Genomic DNA, 17,270 nt, shown 5'->3' on the forward strand with positions numbered 1-17,270 from the left:
AATAAAAAGTGGCATTTAGCACTTAAATCTTGCTGTGGCTTATTACAATCCAATGTACTATTATGACAAATTCTATACATTTAAGTTGGAGATTTGTTTAAAGGATTATAGTAGGCAGTTCAAGATCTCTCCAACATGCTGTGGTTTTATTAAGAACTTTGTGCATAGCTTCTGGGAGGGCTTAGGATAGGCTTTAACTTTAAATAAAAAAAAAGTCTCACATTCAACTATGCTGAAGTCCTTTTCAGTGATGGGAATTAAGTGCTCCTTACAGTTAGTGCTATAAGTCAGATTCTGATAAATGCAATGGTTTTCATTAATTTAAATTTAAAATCACTTAATCAGCGTCCTATTAGCCACTGCATAGGCTCTCCTGTACTTAAATGCAAAGGGGAAAAAAAGAAGCAGTGCTATGGAAATACTGACAGAGGAAGGATGATGGGGGTGGGGGAGGAGTACAAGTGGACTATTAGCAGGCAGTGTTCAAAGGTAGGAAAAGAAAATGAGTTTTTTGAGGCAGACTTGTAAGGTGAGAGTTGAGACTTTAGTTTTATTTGATCCTAAACCACAGTTACATTTTCAGAAGTCTTTTATACAATGGCAATAAGTCCTTTTCCTAGTTTTAGGTAATGGAAGACAGCATGATTTTTGACCAAATTCCACAAACTGAGGTTAGAGGATGATTTCCTAAACTTTCATGGCCTAAAAAGTAACTCTAGTTCTAACCCTCAAGCCAGGTCTCCCAAAAATCATAGCGTACACTCACTATAGATTTGGTGAACATTGCTAGACCACCGACCTGCACGCTGCAGCAGTTGCTACCCTACTAGCTGCCTAACTACTCTTGATTGTAGAATGCCAGGGACTGAATCAGGGGAGAAAGAATAGAGTTTAAAATAAGAACTTTGAGTGATTTATTGAAGACATTAACCTCACTCACACAAGTTGCAATTGCTTTGAATGATTTATTGAACTCTTCTTTGTCCCCTGATTCAATCCGTGGCATTGCTTTAGTGTAACTTCTCCCACAGGACTTCACTAGAGCTCTAGCAGAGAATGCTAGTTGATGTTTGTGGCCAATCTTCAAGCTAAACACCACAAAAACCTGTATTTCAGTTTGATATTGACAGAAGGAGGTTTGTATGTAGTGTTGTATCCATGTCAGTCCGAGGATATTAGAGACAAGGTGGGTGAGGTCATATCTTTTATGGAACCAACTTCTGTTTGAAAGAAAAGCTTGTGATTACACAGGTCTGAAGAAGAGCTGTGTAAACTCAAAAGGTTGTCTCTCACCAACAGTTGGTCCAATAAAAGATAACCCACGTTATTTCTGTAAAAGTTGCTTTGCTGTCACTACAGCCTTACTCGTTACTAGTGCAAGGGAAATAGCCACAAAACTGTATTCGCAAAAAGAAAAGGAGTTACTTGTGGCACCTTAGAGACTAACCAATTTATTTGAGCATAAGCTTTTGTGAGCTACAGCATCCAATGAAGTGAGCTGTAGCTCACGAAAGCTTATGCTCAAATAAATTGGTTAGTCTAAGGTGCCACAAGTACTCCTTTTCTTTTTGCGAATACAGACTAACATGGCTGTTACTCTGAAAACTGTATTTGTTTCTTCCTTGATTTCAGGTACCACTTTTGAGTGCACTGACAACTAATTCTGCCCTAGGTGGTAGAGGCTGCAACAATGGGAATGTCTGATATGAGAAGACCATAACCACCCTAAGACAGTGATGAGTTTTACATAAATCCTCTTATCCTAGGCGGGAAGGGAAAGGGCTACTGTAATGTAGCACCAGCTACCAGAACAGTTGCCCAAAAATAGTCTGTCCAATAGCTTAGGAAAGTAAGTAGAATGTTTAAAAAAAAAAAAAAAAAAAACAACCCAACCCAGCAACAACCCACAGCTGTGATGGCAAACTAAAGTAACTTAAAATTAATTTTAGTACCACTAACCACTTAGCATAGTTCATGTGATAGTATTTATTGTCCTAAACTATGAAGGTTAGGAAAAGCTAATGTAATGCTATATCACCTTCATAAATTTGAGCTGGATTGCCCAACCACTTTCTTCTTTACAAAATAAACACTCCTGCACAGATCTACCATTCTGAGTTAAGAGAACAGAGACAGAATTGGAGGAGCAGAAGACTAAAGCAGGTGTGTATACTAATCATCTGAGGCCTACAATCTGAGATTTTGATTTATACAGAGATGACTTTATTGTAGCTTTGTATAGAAGTTGATGTCCCTAGTAGAGCTACTCACTGCAGAAGAAGGCTTAAATGTCAGCATTTTGAATCTTTTAGCTCAGTTAAGGGGTAGAAGCCAAGCTTTTTTAAAGAAATGGCTATTTACAGCAAAATAATTCAAAAATATTTTTATTTACATATTCAAGTGCATTAAATACTTTACATTACTCTAGTTCAGTGATACAAAGGAAAAGGTGTCCAGCCAAAAATCCCTAGGACATGTCTTGACCATTGACCAGAGATTGACCGATCTTTTCATTTATACAGAGAAAGCAGCTCTTAGGATAGTAATGCAGCGTTTTTTTCTTAAAGCTAAGATTGTTTCTCTTCTTGCCATCATTTGTAATACTCAAATGAGAAAAATGCATCTTTCACTCAAACAAATTTTGTTACTGGATGAAAAGTCACATTATGAATGACTTGCTTTACTTAACACTCACTCAGAGTTAAATACTACCAACTTGAAATTGCAGATGCTTCCTGGATTTTAAGTACAAAATTATTTTTTAATGAACTTTATGTGAGAGAGTTCAATTTTTGCAGATTTCTACTTTCCCAATAGCTCAGGTTAGGAAATGGCTACTTCAGGCTTAATGTATATAATCAAATACAGTATTAATTTTACAGATCAAACAGATGGACAAGGACAGCTTCCTTTTAAAATGTGGCATTTTGTACAAGAGTGGGAAGCTATTTGTTTTACCAGAAAGAAATGCTTTTCCCTTCTTTGAGGTCTCACCTTAACATTTCCATAAAGAGCTACCAAAAGCAGCAGTAATTTTCTGGACTTTTGCAGGAAGGTCAAGAATATACTCTGCAGGAAGTATGCTGGTATTCAGATTAGGTAGTGCTAATCAGAATTTAAGTCCTGGACCCCATCATATTCAAACTCCTTCAGAATATCACAGTGGTATTTGACCCATGTTCTGCTCCGGATACTCCTGCCATCTTCATCACTGAAGCTCCCGTCCTCCGATTCTAGAGAGAAAAACATTAAATGCTTCAAACTGCATGTTAAAATCTTAGTTCAAGATCAGTTGTGATTCAGAAACTATTAAATACTTAACTTTATATGGTAATGCGAGAGCTTCCCACCTGCCCACTACCAAAGAATTACAAGTTCTGCATCAGATGAGTTGTGAGTTATACTCCTTTTTAAGGCAGTGATGACAATTTTGCACATATAGCATCTTTTAACTGAGGGTTTCAATGTAGCTAAGTCTCAATTTTAATAACAGGAAAACAGGATTTGCCCAAGATCAGTGGCAAGAGTTAGGAACTGAATTTGTCTCCAGACCTCATGTGCCTTATAGTGCAACCAGCTTGATATGGATTTCTAATGAAGGAGAAATTCCTCAGTCAGCCATTAAAGATGAGTTCATCCATTTAAGAAACATTAAATGAGAATCCACTAATAAATTTGTTAGTCTCTAAGGTGCCATAAGTACTCCTGTTCTTTTTGTGGATACAGACTAACACGGCTGCTATTCTGAAACCATGAATACAGGTTACTTCATATGGCATAAAGGGGCCAGGTAGAAGTTTCTTCCCTTTGTTCCTTAAGATTTTTCATGGAAAGAAGAGTTTGCAGAAGTCTCCATCACCTCAGTTCTAATGGGCTTCCAGAACACTGAAAGACTTACAGGAATTGAGAAGTTTAAGTTCTGCTGTACTTTTTGTAGGTTAACAACTTGCCAATACTTGTTCGGTATGAGATGCACGAAAATGAGGAACTAGCATCCACTGATAGTCTTGAATGATCTGTTCCAACTACCTTTGAAGTCTCCAATTTAATGAACCCTCCCATTCTCCATAAACATCCCCGTGAGCTCTAGCTCACGAAAGCTTATGCCCAAATAAATTGGTTAATCTCTAAGGTGCCACAAGTACTCCTTTTCTTTTTGCGAATACAGACTAACACGGCTGCTACTCTGAAACCCGTCATTCAGTAATGAGTCCATCTTAACTTGTTCCTTAGATTGTGACATTATAGTTAGCAAAAGTGAGTACCACCAGAAGATTTAAGCCTCATCCCCTGCAGGGCAGGTAGTATGGACAATGAAATACCTCCATCTCCTCCTTCTCTGTCTTCATCTTCCTCAGGAAGGAACTCATCTTCATCAGGATAGTCATTACGCCAGTTATTCTCATTGTTCTCATCATCTTCATCATCATATATTTCTTCTGAAATATCATCATCATCTACCTGCATGTCAATAGGGAAAGGACTGTTCAGAAAAGGAAAAAAAAGTCACAGAAAAACTAAGTGATTTCTTTATCAGTCTACATAGCATAAGATGAAGAAAAAAAAGATATCCACTAGTGATACTTAAGTACAGTGACACCATCCAAGAGTTAAAATGATGTAGTAGCTGCAATGGGCAGACCACAGTCTGTTCTGGTCTGACATAACTTATGTTGCTAGTGCATGCAATAAGTTTAGTACTGTGTTAAGGAAATGAAACTATCCTAATAGACCACCACTGATGTAGTTGCACCATTACCTATTTTGGGCACTGCTGAAATTGAAAAATCAATCCCACCCACTCCAGCTGTACTTAAGTGGTTGAATGAATAGTAGTTTTGAGGAAAGTTAGCTATTTGAAGTGAAAAGTGATAAAGCAGTGTTTAATTTTGGCAAAGGGAACAAATGGATTAGAGGATATGCACTGAAAGAAAACTTACCGGCTCCTACTGTTGAAATAGAAAATCACATAACAACCAAAGCACAGTTCTCATTATATATAATGCACAAAACTTGACTGAAACCTTAATAATTTAAGGTAAGTACTCAAATTAGGAAATGCCAGAAATAAGGCTGCCTATGCAACCTTAGTTTGGACCTCTTTGGGCCACCTTTTGTGTAGTCTCAGCTGCTCATCAACAAGAAGCAAGTTTGACTATTGTTAGTCCTGGAGACGCATACAACTGAAGTAGGAATGACCCAGATTATTTTCCTCCCTGTGCATTGTTTACGAAGTTCTAATCAGTTACACCTGTGCAAACAATTCAGACAATGGGAGTTACATAGGTGTGTTATGTTGGGCATAATTTTCCCTGCCAATATGGAAAGAACCCAGGTTGAGTTTGCAGGACTGGTAGTTAGAAAAAGCACATTTGATACAAAAGCCACTGAGCTACAAAATGCCATTTTGCATGGTCATGATTTTCAGACTAGGACAATGTAATTGAAAGAGGCTAATGGGGAAAAAAGCATGCTTCATTACTACATAAAGTCTGTTTTTTGATTTCCTTGTCCTTACCAGTTCATATTCCTGTGTGTAAGGTTGCACAGAGAGGATGTTCTGGATCCAGCCAGGAGTAGATGTTTCCATGTAGTAAATATCATAAACATAATCGTCTTCCTTCACACAGTCTTCTAATCCTTTATCATTGTCAGATAAAGTTAAACGCTCACGGATCATTTCTACTGCATTGCAAAGAATCACAGCTGGATCATCAGTTTTCTGTTATCAAAAAAAACCACCACCAATATTTTATCGAAGTCACACAGAGCGAGTTTTTAAGTGAGCTACAAATAAAACATTTATCCTTAATGCCCCGAATAGGGTAAAGTAAAAACATTCTGCCAGTTATTTAAAAGTTTTACTATTGAAAGCTTTAGGTTGCTAATACTACAAATAAATTGCAGCATGCCTTTATCTGGGAGGAGGGTGGGGCATACTGGAGAGTCTTTCCATAACCCAAACATTTTCTGTATAGTTAATGGATATTGTGTGTCCATACCATGGTTTTTGATAATAGAACTTGAGCCTTTCAGGTTATGTTTGAAAATGAAACATTGAACACTAAATAGAAAATCCATCCATTTTGCTCAGCTCACCAATCTGTCCATTTTGAACTCCTCAACCTAGAAATGGAAATACTGATTTAAGTGGGCATTTCCAGGTGTACTGCTGGCAAATGCCAACTCACTGAAAAGTGAATCTACGTCAGTAATTCAGAGGCCCACATACCAACTAAACAGTTTCCAGTCAGTTTTAGCATTCAATTTTGGGGAGCAATTTCATTAGTGGTTTTTTTTTTGTTTTTGGATGGAGGGCTCTTCACACATTCATTCAGTAGGCAGGGAGAGGGTATCCAGTGGAGATTATTTGCATATAGCTGTAACTCAGACTCCATATCACCCATAAATAACAACTGTAGCCAGAAGAAATTCAAATATAGTTTGAATGGCCAGCCTTCTATAGATAGAAGCAGTAGCACTGGTGTGATTTTCCTGTAACAGCATTTTAAAAATGAAGGGTAGTGGCAGCTGTAAAAGAAAGCAAGTTGAAACAACTGCTACTTTGCTGTGTAAGCAGATAACTGATTAAAGGTGAAACATGAGTTAGTTTACTGTGGATAGTAAGTCAGATTCAAAGCAAACTGGATGGCTTGGAAAGCTACCTTGTCTTGTGTCTGGTCTATTCATAAGTAATTCTGAGTGTGTATGTATGTTTTGCCACAGTGATTCTCAAGGATTTATTTGTGGAAAGGATCCAAGGACTGTTTGTGTTCGGTCAAGACCAGTGCTATACACTGGATAAAAACTTTAGTTACTGAGATATTCTAATCAGACTGTCCCCCTTTATCAATTCATGTGTCAATGGCAGCCCTTAATATTAAACAGAATTGCTTGGTTTTTGCATCATTCAATTTGAACAAAAACAGAAGTCAATTTCCATTTCAGGGTTTCATGTGTTCAAAGTTGGTAGGTTTTCCATACTTGCAAGAAATCTTAAATTTATTTGCAAAGCAATTTCATGTTAATATTTCAAAAAGCTTTCCACTCCAAAGTTTTAGGCCTTAAGTTTACATCTATGCAGCTATTTAACATTTAAAAAAACAGGACCCAATGGCACACTGACCACCCCTTGTTTCCTCATTCTGACATGAAAAATGCTCCCAGTTTATTTTTTGGTGATTTGGACATTTGCAAGTTGAAGGCAGAGTTTTCAAGCATTTGAAAACTAATTGCTTTCAGGTATTTGTCTTTTATGTTTTATCAGTTTATTTTTGTTTTTATTTTTAAAAAAGCACAGGCTTTTCCTCAATGAAACCTGAGCCTGAACAGATTTTATATTAAAGAATCTTAGCACTAAAATTATACACAAGGTACATACAACTGAAAATGGGTATTTTACAATGGAAATGTTAATATATTCCCTATAAACTCCTTATCTGTGCTATTGATATTTCTGTACACAATGTGAGGATGTGTTCCATGGTTAAAAATATAATCCACTCTGAACTACCACTATCCATGTACAAATTCATATTAGTGATGGAAAAATTATATATAAACATACCCCTCAAAATGAGGATCACTAGCAGTTATGCTCCCTCATTCTTATAACTTTATTGCTGGGAAAAAAGTGGAAATATCCAGAGTTCACCTTGCAAAGATGGTAGTTGCATCTAGCAAAAAGCAGTTTTATTCATAAGATCTGTAATCAAAACTTAAATAACTAATTTACACATTACTCTTTAAATAAATGGCTAATACACTACAAAGGTTTGTCTGCCTCAGATAGGATTTAATACATATAGTTGTGCAAGTGGATACACATGCTCAAAGTGAATATTTAAATATTCTGTACAGTATGACACTGTTCTATTACAGGTTTCAGAGTTACAGTAACATCTGTTGTAGTAGAATTGTACACTTATGTAAATAGGTAAAAAAATGACACCTATGCAAAAGTTTAGATTGGTCTCATATTTCCTAGGGAAAACAACGAACGAGTCCAAAAGACAGGAAAAGGCTGCTGGACCCACTGAGTCTGCCCCCATTGTTTCTGTGTTCCACATTCACAGGAGAAGAAACTTTCCAGCAAATTCTTCCCCATAGCCAGAGCCATTTGCCAGTTGTTGGCTTTGGCAGACCCACTGTTTCAATTCCATTTAGGTTGGCACAAACTCTCCCCTTGCTGGAATAGGTGCTTAAGAGAAATTCCACCCATCAAGTTCCAGTGTTTTCTGAACTACTGTATATACTCGTTCATAAGCCAAATTTTTTTAGTAAAAACAGGAAGCATCAAAGGGGGGTTGGCTTTCTAACGGGTACAGAGAGGGGGAGAGGTGGGACACAGTCCCCCCACCCCAAAAGACGGGGCAAGGAGAGGCAGCACAGCCAGAAGGGAAGATGCAGGGCCAGAGTCTAGCCTCTTCTGGCCACGCTGCTCTCCCCCCAGCCTCCGAAGCAGCGGCAGCTCCAGGGCTGGCAGGTAGTGGCAGTGCTGCCTGGCCTGCTGGAGCAGCTCCAGCCAGGCCAGAGACATCCGCCCAAGGTAAGGTGGGAAGAGATGGGATGGGGAGAGGGTCGGGGTCCCAGGCTAGGAGTGGGGCAGGGAGAGGTTATATGTGGAGGGGTCATGTGGGGAGGTCCCAGGTTAGGGGTGGGGTCATGTTGGGGGAGGTCAGAGGTTACTCTCCTCACCCCCAGCTTTCCACCCCCAAAAATTTCCCCACCAGTGGCTGTCCTGGCCCGGCAGGGTAAGCTGGGATATTTTGTTTACTTAGGTTTACCTCTGTGCCTGCAGACACTCCAGGTAAACAAACCCTCTTGGCCTGCCAGCAGTTTATCCTGATGGGCCAGGAGCCAAAGTCTGCTGACCCCTGAATTACAGGGTCAGCTTATTAATGGGTCATAAACATTTGCCAGTTTACTTATCCATCTTGGGAGGGATCCGCTTATAAACGAACTGGCTTATGATAGTGTATAGTCAATTCTGAGCTGAGAAAAGAGAAACCAGTAAGACAATCTCTCTCATTCCCCATCCTAACATCTACAGGATAAGGGAAAAAAATTGAAGTGGAAAGGGAAATGGAGAAGGAAGCAAAAGCCAGCCTAGTTTGAATTTTTTTTTGCCTAGACACCTCACAATTAAGATTTATTAGTAACAATGCTATTGGGTGTTTGTGGTGCCATAATTCTACCTCTGTTTGGTCAGTTTCTGTGACAGGTAGCACTGTATGCATTTTAAAAGAATACAAGTTCTAATTCAGAAGCAACTTTTAAATGCAACAGAGAAGGACAAAGCTGATTTGTGGAGCCTCATATTTCCAACCTATTAATGATATTTCCATATTAAAAGCACATCTGTATTTGAGAAAAGAAATTAATGGAGTAGGTTGCATATCTACCTGAGGTCTGAATTGAGGTCCAAATCTCAAAAACACACACACACACACACACAAACAAGACGAGTAAGTAGATGAGACCATACGTTGCACAAGCTGGGATTTTGACTGCACATTATAGTTCCTATTTTATATCCTAAAAGTAAGTCCTACTGAGTCACATTTTGAGAGCCACTACTCCTTCCCACCTTGCTTGCCTTATGCTTATGAGGCTTTTTTCTTTTTTGGGGGGGTAGGGAGGGGGTTGAGAAAGATTGAAGCTGAGGGGAATGGCCAATGTTTATTTGGAGTTAGGCATAGCTGCAAGTAGTCTAATCTGAACAGAATGTTTGGGGGTTTTGTTTTTTAAAAGCTAACGTGCACTTTGAGTGCTGCATTGTACAAATATTATTGAATGCTGGGTAAAGCTAAATAAGTTATTTGGATGGAAATGTTTCAGAATCAAAAAAATTATTGCATGGAGCTGCCAGCCATTTATCAAGATGCAGCATTTTCAGCTGGAGTTGCTCAATTTTTACTGATGGAAGAATTTTTTTTTTAAATTGTTTTTCAGTTACCACATTCTCATTACCCACACTGATGTTTACTTCTCTTCTCTAACATGGAAAGGTTTTCATTTTCTCAGAGCTGTAATCCATTGGTAATGGAAATGGTGAATGGGTTTATTCTCATGTATATGCTATAATACAATGCTTCCTTCAATATCACCCCTCCTCCACCCCACAAAAGCACAATATTATATGCCCCAATCATGAAAGTTTAGAAGATTTGTGATGTGCTGTATAGCAACCATGTGAAACAGACATAGCTTCTTCAACTTAGAATTCCACCAGAAACTGAGCAGAGATTCTTGCAACTTAAGAGATGCATGCAAGAGGATTGTAAGATTATAAAAGTTCTCATCACACTAAGAACATGTACAGCTCAAAAAGCCTCTACTCATCAGTGATAAGAGTGTCAAGCACGGGGGCCTAAAGCATTAATTTCAGAAAAATTTGGAATATTTCTAGTCAGAGTTGCTAAAATAATCTTTCAAGCATGAACCAAACAGATAGTGTTTTCCCAAGTCTACAGGAAGAGCCCACGTCTCTATTGCTGCTCAGTCTTGTCAAGTAGCAGAGTTAAAATAAGGCTTGGATTAGTTTCACAGCTGCTATTTAAAAACAGCCAAGTCCTTAAAAGTACCATATCAATCTCACTTTGCTGCTACTTGAGGGAACTATGAAGAGCAGTAGAAGCAGGTGTTGGGAGTTATTCAGAAGTGGGAGGCTCAGTCAAAGAAGTAGAGGTCTCTTCTCTCCACCAGCCTTCTTTGCAGGTGACAGGGGATTCTGAAGGGTTGGGGGACATGGACACACAGCTCCTCCTTTCTAGCAACTAAACAGGGTGAAGCTTTGCGTTTTATACATCTATTAGCCAGAGGCTTATTTGAGAGATTAAACCCCCATATAGGGCCCAGAGAAGACACTAGTGGGTAGGGGAGGGTACATGGATTTCTGTTAGAGGTTGTCCCAGGAGGCTGTACTTTTCACTAGGATTTAAGTAGTAAGACCCGCCTCACCCATATCTTTTATATTTTGCTCAGGCTAGGTTTAATCCTCCAGCTATCATGTGTGTAGTTAACTGTCTAAACAGTATAGATTCAAAAGCACTGGCAAATACACAAGAATCTTTCCAGTATGCCCACCTATGCAATTTTACTGCACCAAAATGTAATTTAATTTGACTAGTCAGTAGTGCACAAGTCTCAATACCAACCTCTGTGTCTGCTGCAGAGATACTGGGGTCTCTCTCTACTTCCTCCTCTTGTACTACATCAAACAACTGGAATTCCCCAAAATAACTTGAACTACCATAAGCAGCAGTGCTTCCTTGTTGTGAAGCGTCTTTTTTTTCTTCAGGGTCAAGTTTAGCACCCTCATTTGTCTCCTCGCCATTTGTGCAAAGTGCAATTGTTTCTTTTTCAGCACAGTTTGGCCTATGGCTGGTTAGGATGCGGTACCGGTTTTCCTGCCTCTTCACCTGCTTGGAGGAGCGAAGGTCCTGAATGATTCTTTGAGTGCTTCCTAAAGAGGGTCGCAGAATCTCTGCTGCTTTATCTCGAGTAATAGCTTCTTGTACATACTTCTGAACAGGCTCATTCTGGACACAGAGAGAAAAATGGGGAGGGGGGGAAAAAAAAGTCAAACCACTGACTTAAAACAATCACCCGCCTCCCTGAAAGAGCTTTGTGCCTATTATTGTTACAAGTAATTACCAAGATTGGAGTAAACTGAAAGATGCAAGTCAAATTTACTATTGGTTGTTTACTTTGTTCATTTGACAACAGTCTAATCTATTTCTATTCTATATAGGTTCTTATACCACACATCATTGTATCTGCATATCTCCCAGCAGTGCATTAACCAACATGACAAATGTCATGTTTGTTCTCTTATCCACCACTCAGGAGAAGTGTGCACTGTGGAGCATCTTGTTACGGTATGGTGGGTTGTTTGGAATATAAAGTTATCAATATGTATTTGTTAGAGACCACAAGGTCAAAAAAATATGCTTGAAATGGAAGGTGGTGAGGTTTGTGATGGTCCTTGTACTTGGGGGAGTTCATTCCACAGTCTCAGGCTACTCCTCAAGAAAGTTGTCTTTTGCACAGATCAGCTTTACCCTCATTGCAGGGAGCGCCATTGTGCCAGAGGAGTGAAGCTCTCAAACACTGTCTTTATGTATCCTGGGCCTGGACCATGAAGTACTTTAAAAATAAGGGTTAGGACCTTGAACTTAATTTGAAGTTCTATGAGAAGCCAGCGTAGAGAGCAGAGGAGAGGTCCAACATGCTTGTGGTAGCCTGTGTTGCTGAGAAGACATGTTACAGCATTCTGTAGTAGCTGGAACTTTCTAAGCGCTGAAGGCTTGGGGCCAGGTACAAAGCCTTGCTGTAGTCCAGCTGAGAGGTGACAAAGGCATGATAACTGAGGTCATCGTGCACCAGGATGAGACAATCACCCGCACAGGAGATAATAGTAAGTGTTACCCATGGATACTGCTGTATGACTATTTCAGTAAGGAATTCAAGAGCCCTCCTAAACTATGCACTGAACTGACCAATTGTGGGTGTGTAACTTCAATCAAATGAGACCACATCATAGCTGCAAACTCCTCAAAATGCTTTCCTCTGTCCACCAGCATTGCTTCTGTCTTGCTCATTCAGCCAGCTATTTTTCCATTCAAGAGCTCAGACAAGTCCTGGGCCATCTTGGTGGTCATAGGTTGTGAAGGATAGGCTGAACTGTGTCATAGCTCAGTGGTTTGAGCATTAGCCTGCTAAACCCAGGGTTGTGAGGTTCAGTCCTTGAGGGGACCATTTGGGATCTGGGGCAAAAATTGGGGATTAGTCCTGCTTTGAGCAGGGGGTTGGACTAGATGACCTCCTGAGGTCCCTTCCAACCCTGGTATTCTATGATCTACATATTGCTGACATCTAAATCCATGTTGTCAGACTAGTTCACCTAATGGCTGTATATAGAGGTCAAAAAGTACCAGAAAGAGAACTGAGCTTGGTGGGAGTCCACAAGCAAGGAACCAAGTAGTGGAAGTACAGCTTCCCTAACACTACTCACTGGGTCAATCCCTCCAGGAAAGACTCAAATATTTTGGCCTTTTACATTGGACCCTTACCACTATCAAGTAAGAGAGAACTCGTCAGTACATTTCTCTGTATTTGTTCAGGTCTTACAGCCAACAATGGGGGAAGAAATACATTTAAAATAGGATTATAGGGGGAAAAAAAACATTAAAATGGGTAGAGGGACTTTGAGGCAGGTGGAAGACCCAAAGCAACATCTGATTCACTTTTTGAGGTTGGCTGGTTTTCAGCATGAAACCACCCCCTCCTCTAGGCTTGGTTTTTAGGTGCCAACATGGCAGACCATTAAATGACTGAGCAGTGGCATCCCTCAGGGGAACTTCATGGGCAGGACAAAGGGGTCCGGTGCCCAAACAGGAGAGCACTGGTTAGCGCGGAAGCGTTTCAGGGGCACCTAGTCATCATAAAAGCCCATTTGCTACCAGGCTGGTCTCTTGGGGTGGGGGTCAGGCAGATAGGCCCAGCCTGGAGACAAAGGAGAGAGGGTGGGCTCCCGCTAAGCAAGGGAGGGAGGGGGGCGCCCGCTGGGGAGGGCTCCGCTAACCGGGGCGGGGGGAGGGGGCTCCGTCCCCGAGTTGCTCTGTGGGGAGCCCCTCGCTGAGGGTGCGGAGCCTGCCAGGGACCCCGGCGCCGCGCCCGGCCCCGCGGTACCTGCGAGGAGACGGTGGCCACCAGCTTGAAGAGGCTCTTCTCCAGCGGGGCGGGCGCGGGGCCCGGCTCGGTGCGCTGCCGCTTGCAGGCGATCACCAGGGCCTCGGCCGGCTCCGACGCGCCGCGCTTCCGCTTCACACGCAGCACCGCCGCGCGCTCCATGCCGGCCGCCAGGCCGCACAGCATGCCGGGATAGAGACCCGCCGCCGGCAGCATTGCCCACCACCTAGACCCCGCCCTCCGGGAGGGGCGGAGCTTTTTATTCTGTATTAACCCGTCCCCTATTGGGCAGGGTCCGGACTAGAAGCCCCGCCCCCTTCACTCGCCCTCCCGTGGTCGCGTGCGGTTCCGTCGTCTCCCGTCTCGTGACGGACGCAATGCAGCCTGGGAAGATGGCGGCCTGCTGTCCCTGAGCCTGACAGGGCGGGTAAGGATCGGCCGCCCCGCCATGCGGAGCCGGCCCTGAGCCAGGGGCGGGGCTCGGGTTCGCCGGCCCGTCGGGTGGGTTGGGCCGCAGCTGTCGTTGTAAGGCTAGGCCCATGGCCCCCTGCGCCCTCGTGAGGCGGGGCCTCCGCCCGTGCAGGTCCACGAGCCGGTGACTCGTCCCCGGGCCCTCCCGGCCACGGGCAGCCCCCTGCCCTGGTGCTAGGGCCACTCATAGCCAGAGGGCTCCCGCCGCCATCTTCCTTCCAGGCCTGGAGGCGGGGTCCCTCCCCCACTCCCGCCGTGAGGCCCCTGCCCTGGCTTCTGCCCGCGAGCGTCCATTCAGCTGCCATGTGCAGTCCGGGTCTGACGCTGCTCTGGGCCCAGGGCCTGGAGATCTGGGGGCGGGAAGTGTAGGTAGGGTTTAAATTGCTCTGCCCCCTTCGGGGCTCCGCAGCGCCGGTGCATGCCTGAGCCCTCCGAAATGGAGGCTGTTTTGCCTGCCAATGGGCTTGTTTTTGTTGCCATTTTCTTCTCTGTGTCTGTTCCGTGACCAAGCGGAGTTTGTCACGGGCCCGGCTGCTGTTTCTGTGTCTTTCAGAAATGCTACGTGCAGAGCGATTTTATTTGTTTAGAACATAAAGCAAACTTGATAATTAAAAGCGCAGTTGAAATGGAATTCTAGGGTTGTTTTTAGTGCTCAGCGTTTAGCGTGGTGTTTATTTAAAATCTTACTTGCAGATAGTGTGGCAAGCTCTAAGAAATAGTTCTGCAAAACGTGTAAGAAACCACTTATGGTTTTCCATAGATAAGTTACAAAGAGGGTATTGACTTTTTGATATAGTATCTACATTATTGAACTTGTGTGTTATTCTCTCTCCCATTACTGTATAAACAACAAACAACACACTACAGAAGTGTAGTCACATTGCTTAATGTCAAGACACTACACTGATGTGCCTAGTATAAGAACCTATACAGAATAGAATAAATGCCATGACTTGAAAGAATCCCCTATAGGAGGTTAAATGATCTCATCTGCATACAAGTCCTTGTATGTTTTCTTTAATCTCTGTCCATCAGGAGTCAGGACCAACTATCTTCTCATTGCACAGTATGTTGCTCTTCAATTTATATGTCAAATTACTAATTTCTTCTCCGTATATGTGTTTTTATAGGTTATATATATTTTTGTTGTGCTCCATCTTTGTTAAAAAACAGAAGAAAACAAGATAAGATCCTGCTATAAAGAATCCTTTGGATTAGATAACAAAATATTAAAAGACATCATACAGTGAATGAGGGACCTACTTCACAGGGGTTAGAAATAGCCTTTTATTACCAGTATTTTTATTTTTTAGAAAACTTGCTTACATATTGCTCTTCTGGATTGTCATATTGGTAGTCTTCACAGAAGAAGTGCATCATAGTGAGTAATCATAAATGAGACGATGGCATATAATGATTGGGAGAAAGTTACAAGTGTTAAGAGTGTGATAGAATAAGGCAAAAGATAGAAGAGCAAGGAGGTTAATAATGAGTAAAACTACAGTTTAGTCACAGGTATTTTTAGTACAAGTCATGGACAGGTCACAGGCAGTAGACAAAAAGTCACAGCCTGTGACCTGTCCATGACTTGTACTATAAATACCCCTGACTAAATCGTAGGTGGTGAGAGAAGGGGGTGAGGCGTACTGGCAATGATACTGCTGCTCTGTGGGGAGCTCCTGCACACCACCACTGCTGTGGCCGGGGGTGGCCCGGAGCCCCGCCGCTGCTCCCAGACTGCTGCTCTGGGGCTGTGCCTGGGACCAGCTGCCTGGGCAGCGGCTGTTGTGGCTTGCCCTAGGCTGCCCCAGCTGCTCGGACGGCCCTGGGATCTGCTGCACCTGCCGCTTCAGAAGTCATGGAGGTCCCAGAAAGTCACAGGATCTGTGACTTCCATGATTTCCATTGAAGACTCACAGCCTTACTAATGATATGCTTGGGAATGAAGCCTATAAAACAGGGAGGAGGAAGAGTTAGCATATGTCATAACATAACTTGTATTTTGTTTAAACAGGTTTCTGATAACAGGACAAAAATTTCAATTATTTGAATTGAAGCCAGCTCCACAAAACTGTCTTCACACAATACACAAAGAATACAAACTGGGCTCCATTATGAAGGTCTTCTGTGGAAGGGCCAATCCAACCACAGGTTCTGTGGAATGGTTAGAGGAAGATGAGAACTATGATTACCATCAGGAGATTGCAAGGTATGATGAGAGGAAACACTTGACACTCTCCTTAGCTGCAGATTAATGAAGTGTAAAAAAATGAATGCAATGTGAAGGTAACACAATTTATTTGCAAAAAGAAAAGGAGTACCTGTGGCACCTTAGAGACTAACCAATTTATTTGAGCATGAGCTTTCGTGAGCTACAGCTCACTTCATCGGATGCATACCGTGGAAACTGCAGTAGACATTATATACACACAGAGACCATGAAATAATACCCCCTCCCACCCCACTGTCCTGCTGGTAATAGCTTATCTAAAGTGATCATCAAGTTGGGCCATTTCCAGCACAAATCCAGGTTTTCTCACCCCCCCCCCCCCCACAAACTCACTCTCCTGCTGGTAATAGCCCATCCAAAGTGACCACTCTCTTCACAATGTGTATGATAATCAAGGTGGGCCATTTCTTGCACAAATCCAGGTTTTCTCACCCCCCCCCACCCCCCATACACACACAAACTCACTCTCCTGCTGGTACCAGGAGGAGAGTGAGTTTGTGTGTGTGGTTTTTGGAGGAGGGTGAGGGAGTGAGAGAACCTGGATTTATGCAGGAAATGGCCCACCTTGATTATCATACACATTGTGAAGAGAGTGGTCACTTTGGATGGGCTGTTACCAGCAGGAGAGTGAGTTTGTTTGTGGGGGGGCGGAGGGTGAGAAAACCTGGATTTGTGCTGGAAATGGCCCAACTTGATGATAACTTTAGATAAGCTTCAGAGTAGCAGCCGTGTTAGTCTGTATTCGCAAAAAGAAAAGGAGTACTTGTGGCACCTTAGAGACTAACCAATTTATTTGAGCATGAGCTTGCTGTAGCTCACGAAAGCTCATGCTCAAATAAATTGGTTAGTCTCTAAGGTGCCACAAGTACTCCTT

General features: G+C 42.2%; 2 protein-coding genes across 9 annotated transcripts in view; one reads left to right on the plus strand and one right to left on the minus strand.

Annotated features, from left to right (window-relative positions):
* Nucleotides 1-2,367: 2,367 nt before the first annotated feature.
* SLC7A6OS (solute carrier family 7 member 6 opposite strand) lies at nucleotides 2,368-13,893 on the minus strand. The gene is made up of 5 exons (XM_073307560.1): nucleotides 13,696-13,893; nucleotides 11,160-11,543; nucleotides 5,519-5,722; nucleotides 4,323-4,461; nucleotides 2,368-3,233 (listed from the first exon to the last, which is right to left on the minus strand). The coding sequence occupies exons 1-5, from the start codon at nucleotides 13,879-13,881 to the stop codon at nucleotides 3,106-3,108; spliced, it is 1,041 nt and encodes a 346-aa protein (XP_073163661.1). The 5' UTR covers nucleotides 13,882-13,893; the 3' UTR covers nucleotides 2,368-3,105.
* Nucleotides 13,894-13,996: 103 nt separating this feature from the next.
* Nucleotides 13,997-17,270, plus strand: part of PRMT7 (protein arginine methyltransferase 7) — a 50,118-nt gene continuing 46,844 nt past the window's right edge. For 3 of the 8 annotated variants that reach the window (XM_073307535.1, XM_073307537.1, XM_073307536.1), the window contains exons 1-2: nucleotides 14,552-15,232; nucleotides 16,181-16,375. In XM_073307535.1, coding sequence (XP_073163636.1) covers nucleotides 15,147-15,232; nucleotides 16,181-16,375 — 281 coding nt within the window. In that variant the 5' untranslated portion in view covers nucleotides 14,552-15,146. The other 5 variants (XM_073307538.1, XM_073307540.1, XM_073307541.1 and 2 more) reach the window with 5 other exon arrangements.

This window comes from Lepidochelys kempii, chromosome 12 (genome assembly GCF_965140265.1).
Source record: "Lepidochelys kempii isolate rLepKem1 chromosome 12, rLepKem1.hap2, whole genome shotgun sequence".
In the NCBI taxonomy this organism is placed as follows: Eukaryota; Metazoa; Chordata; order Testudines; family Cheloniidae; genus Lepidochelys; species Lepidochelys kempii.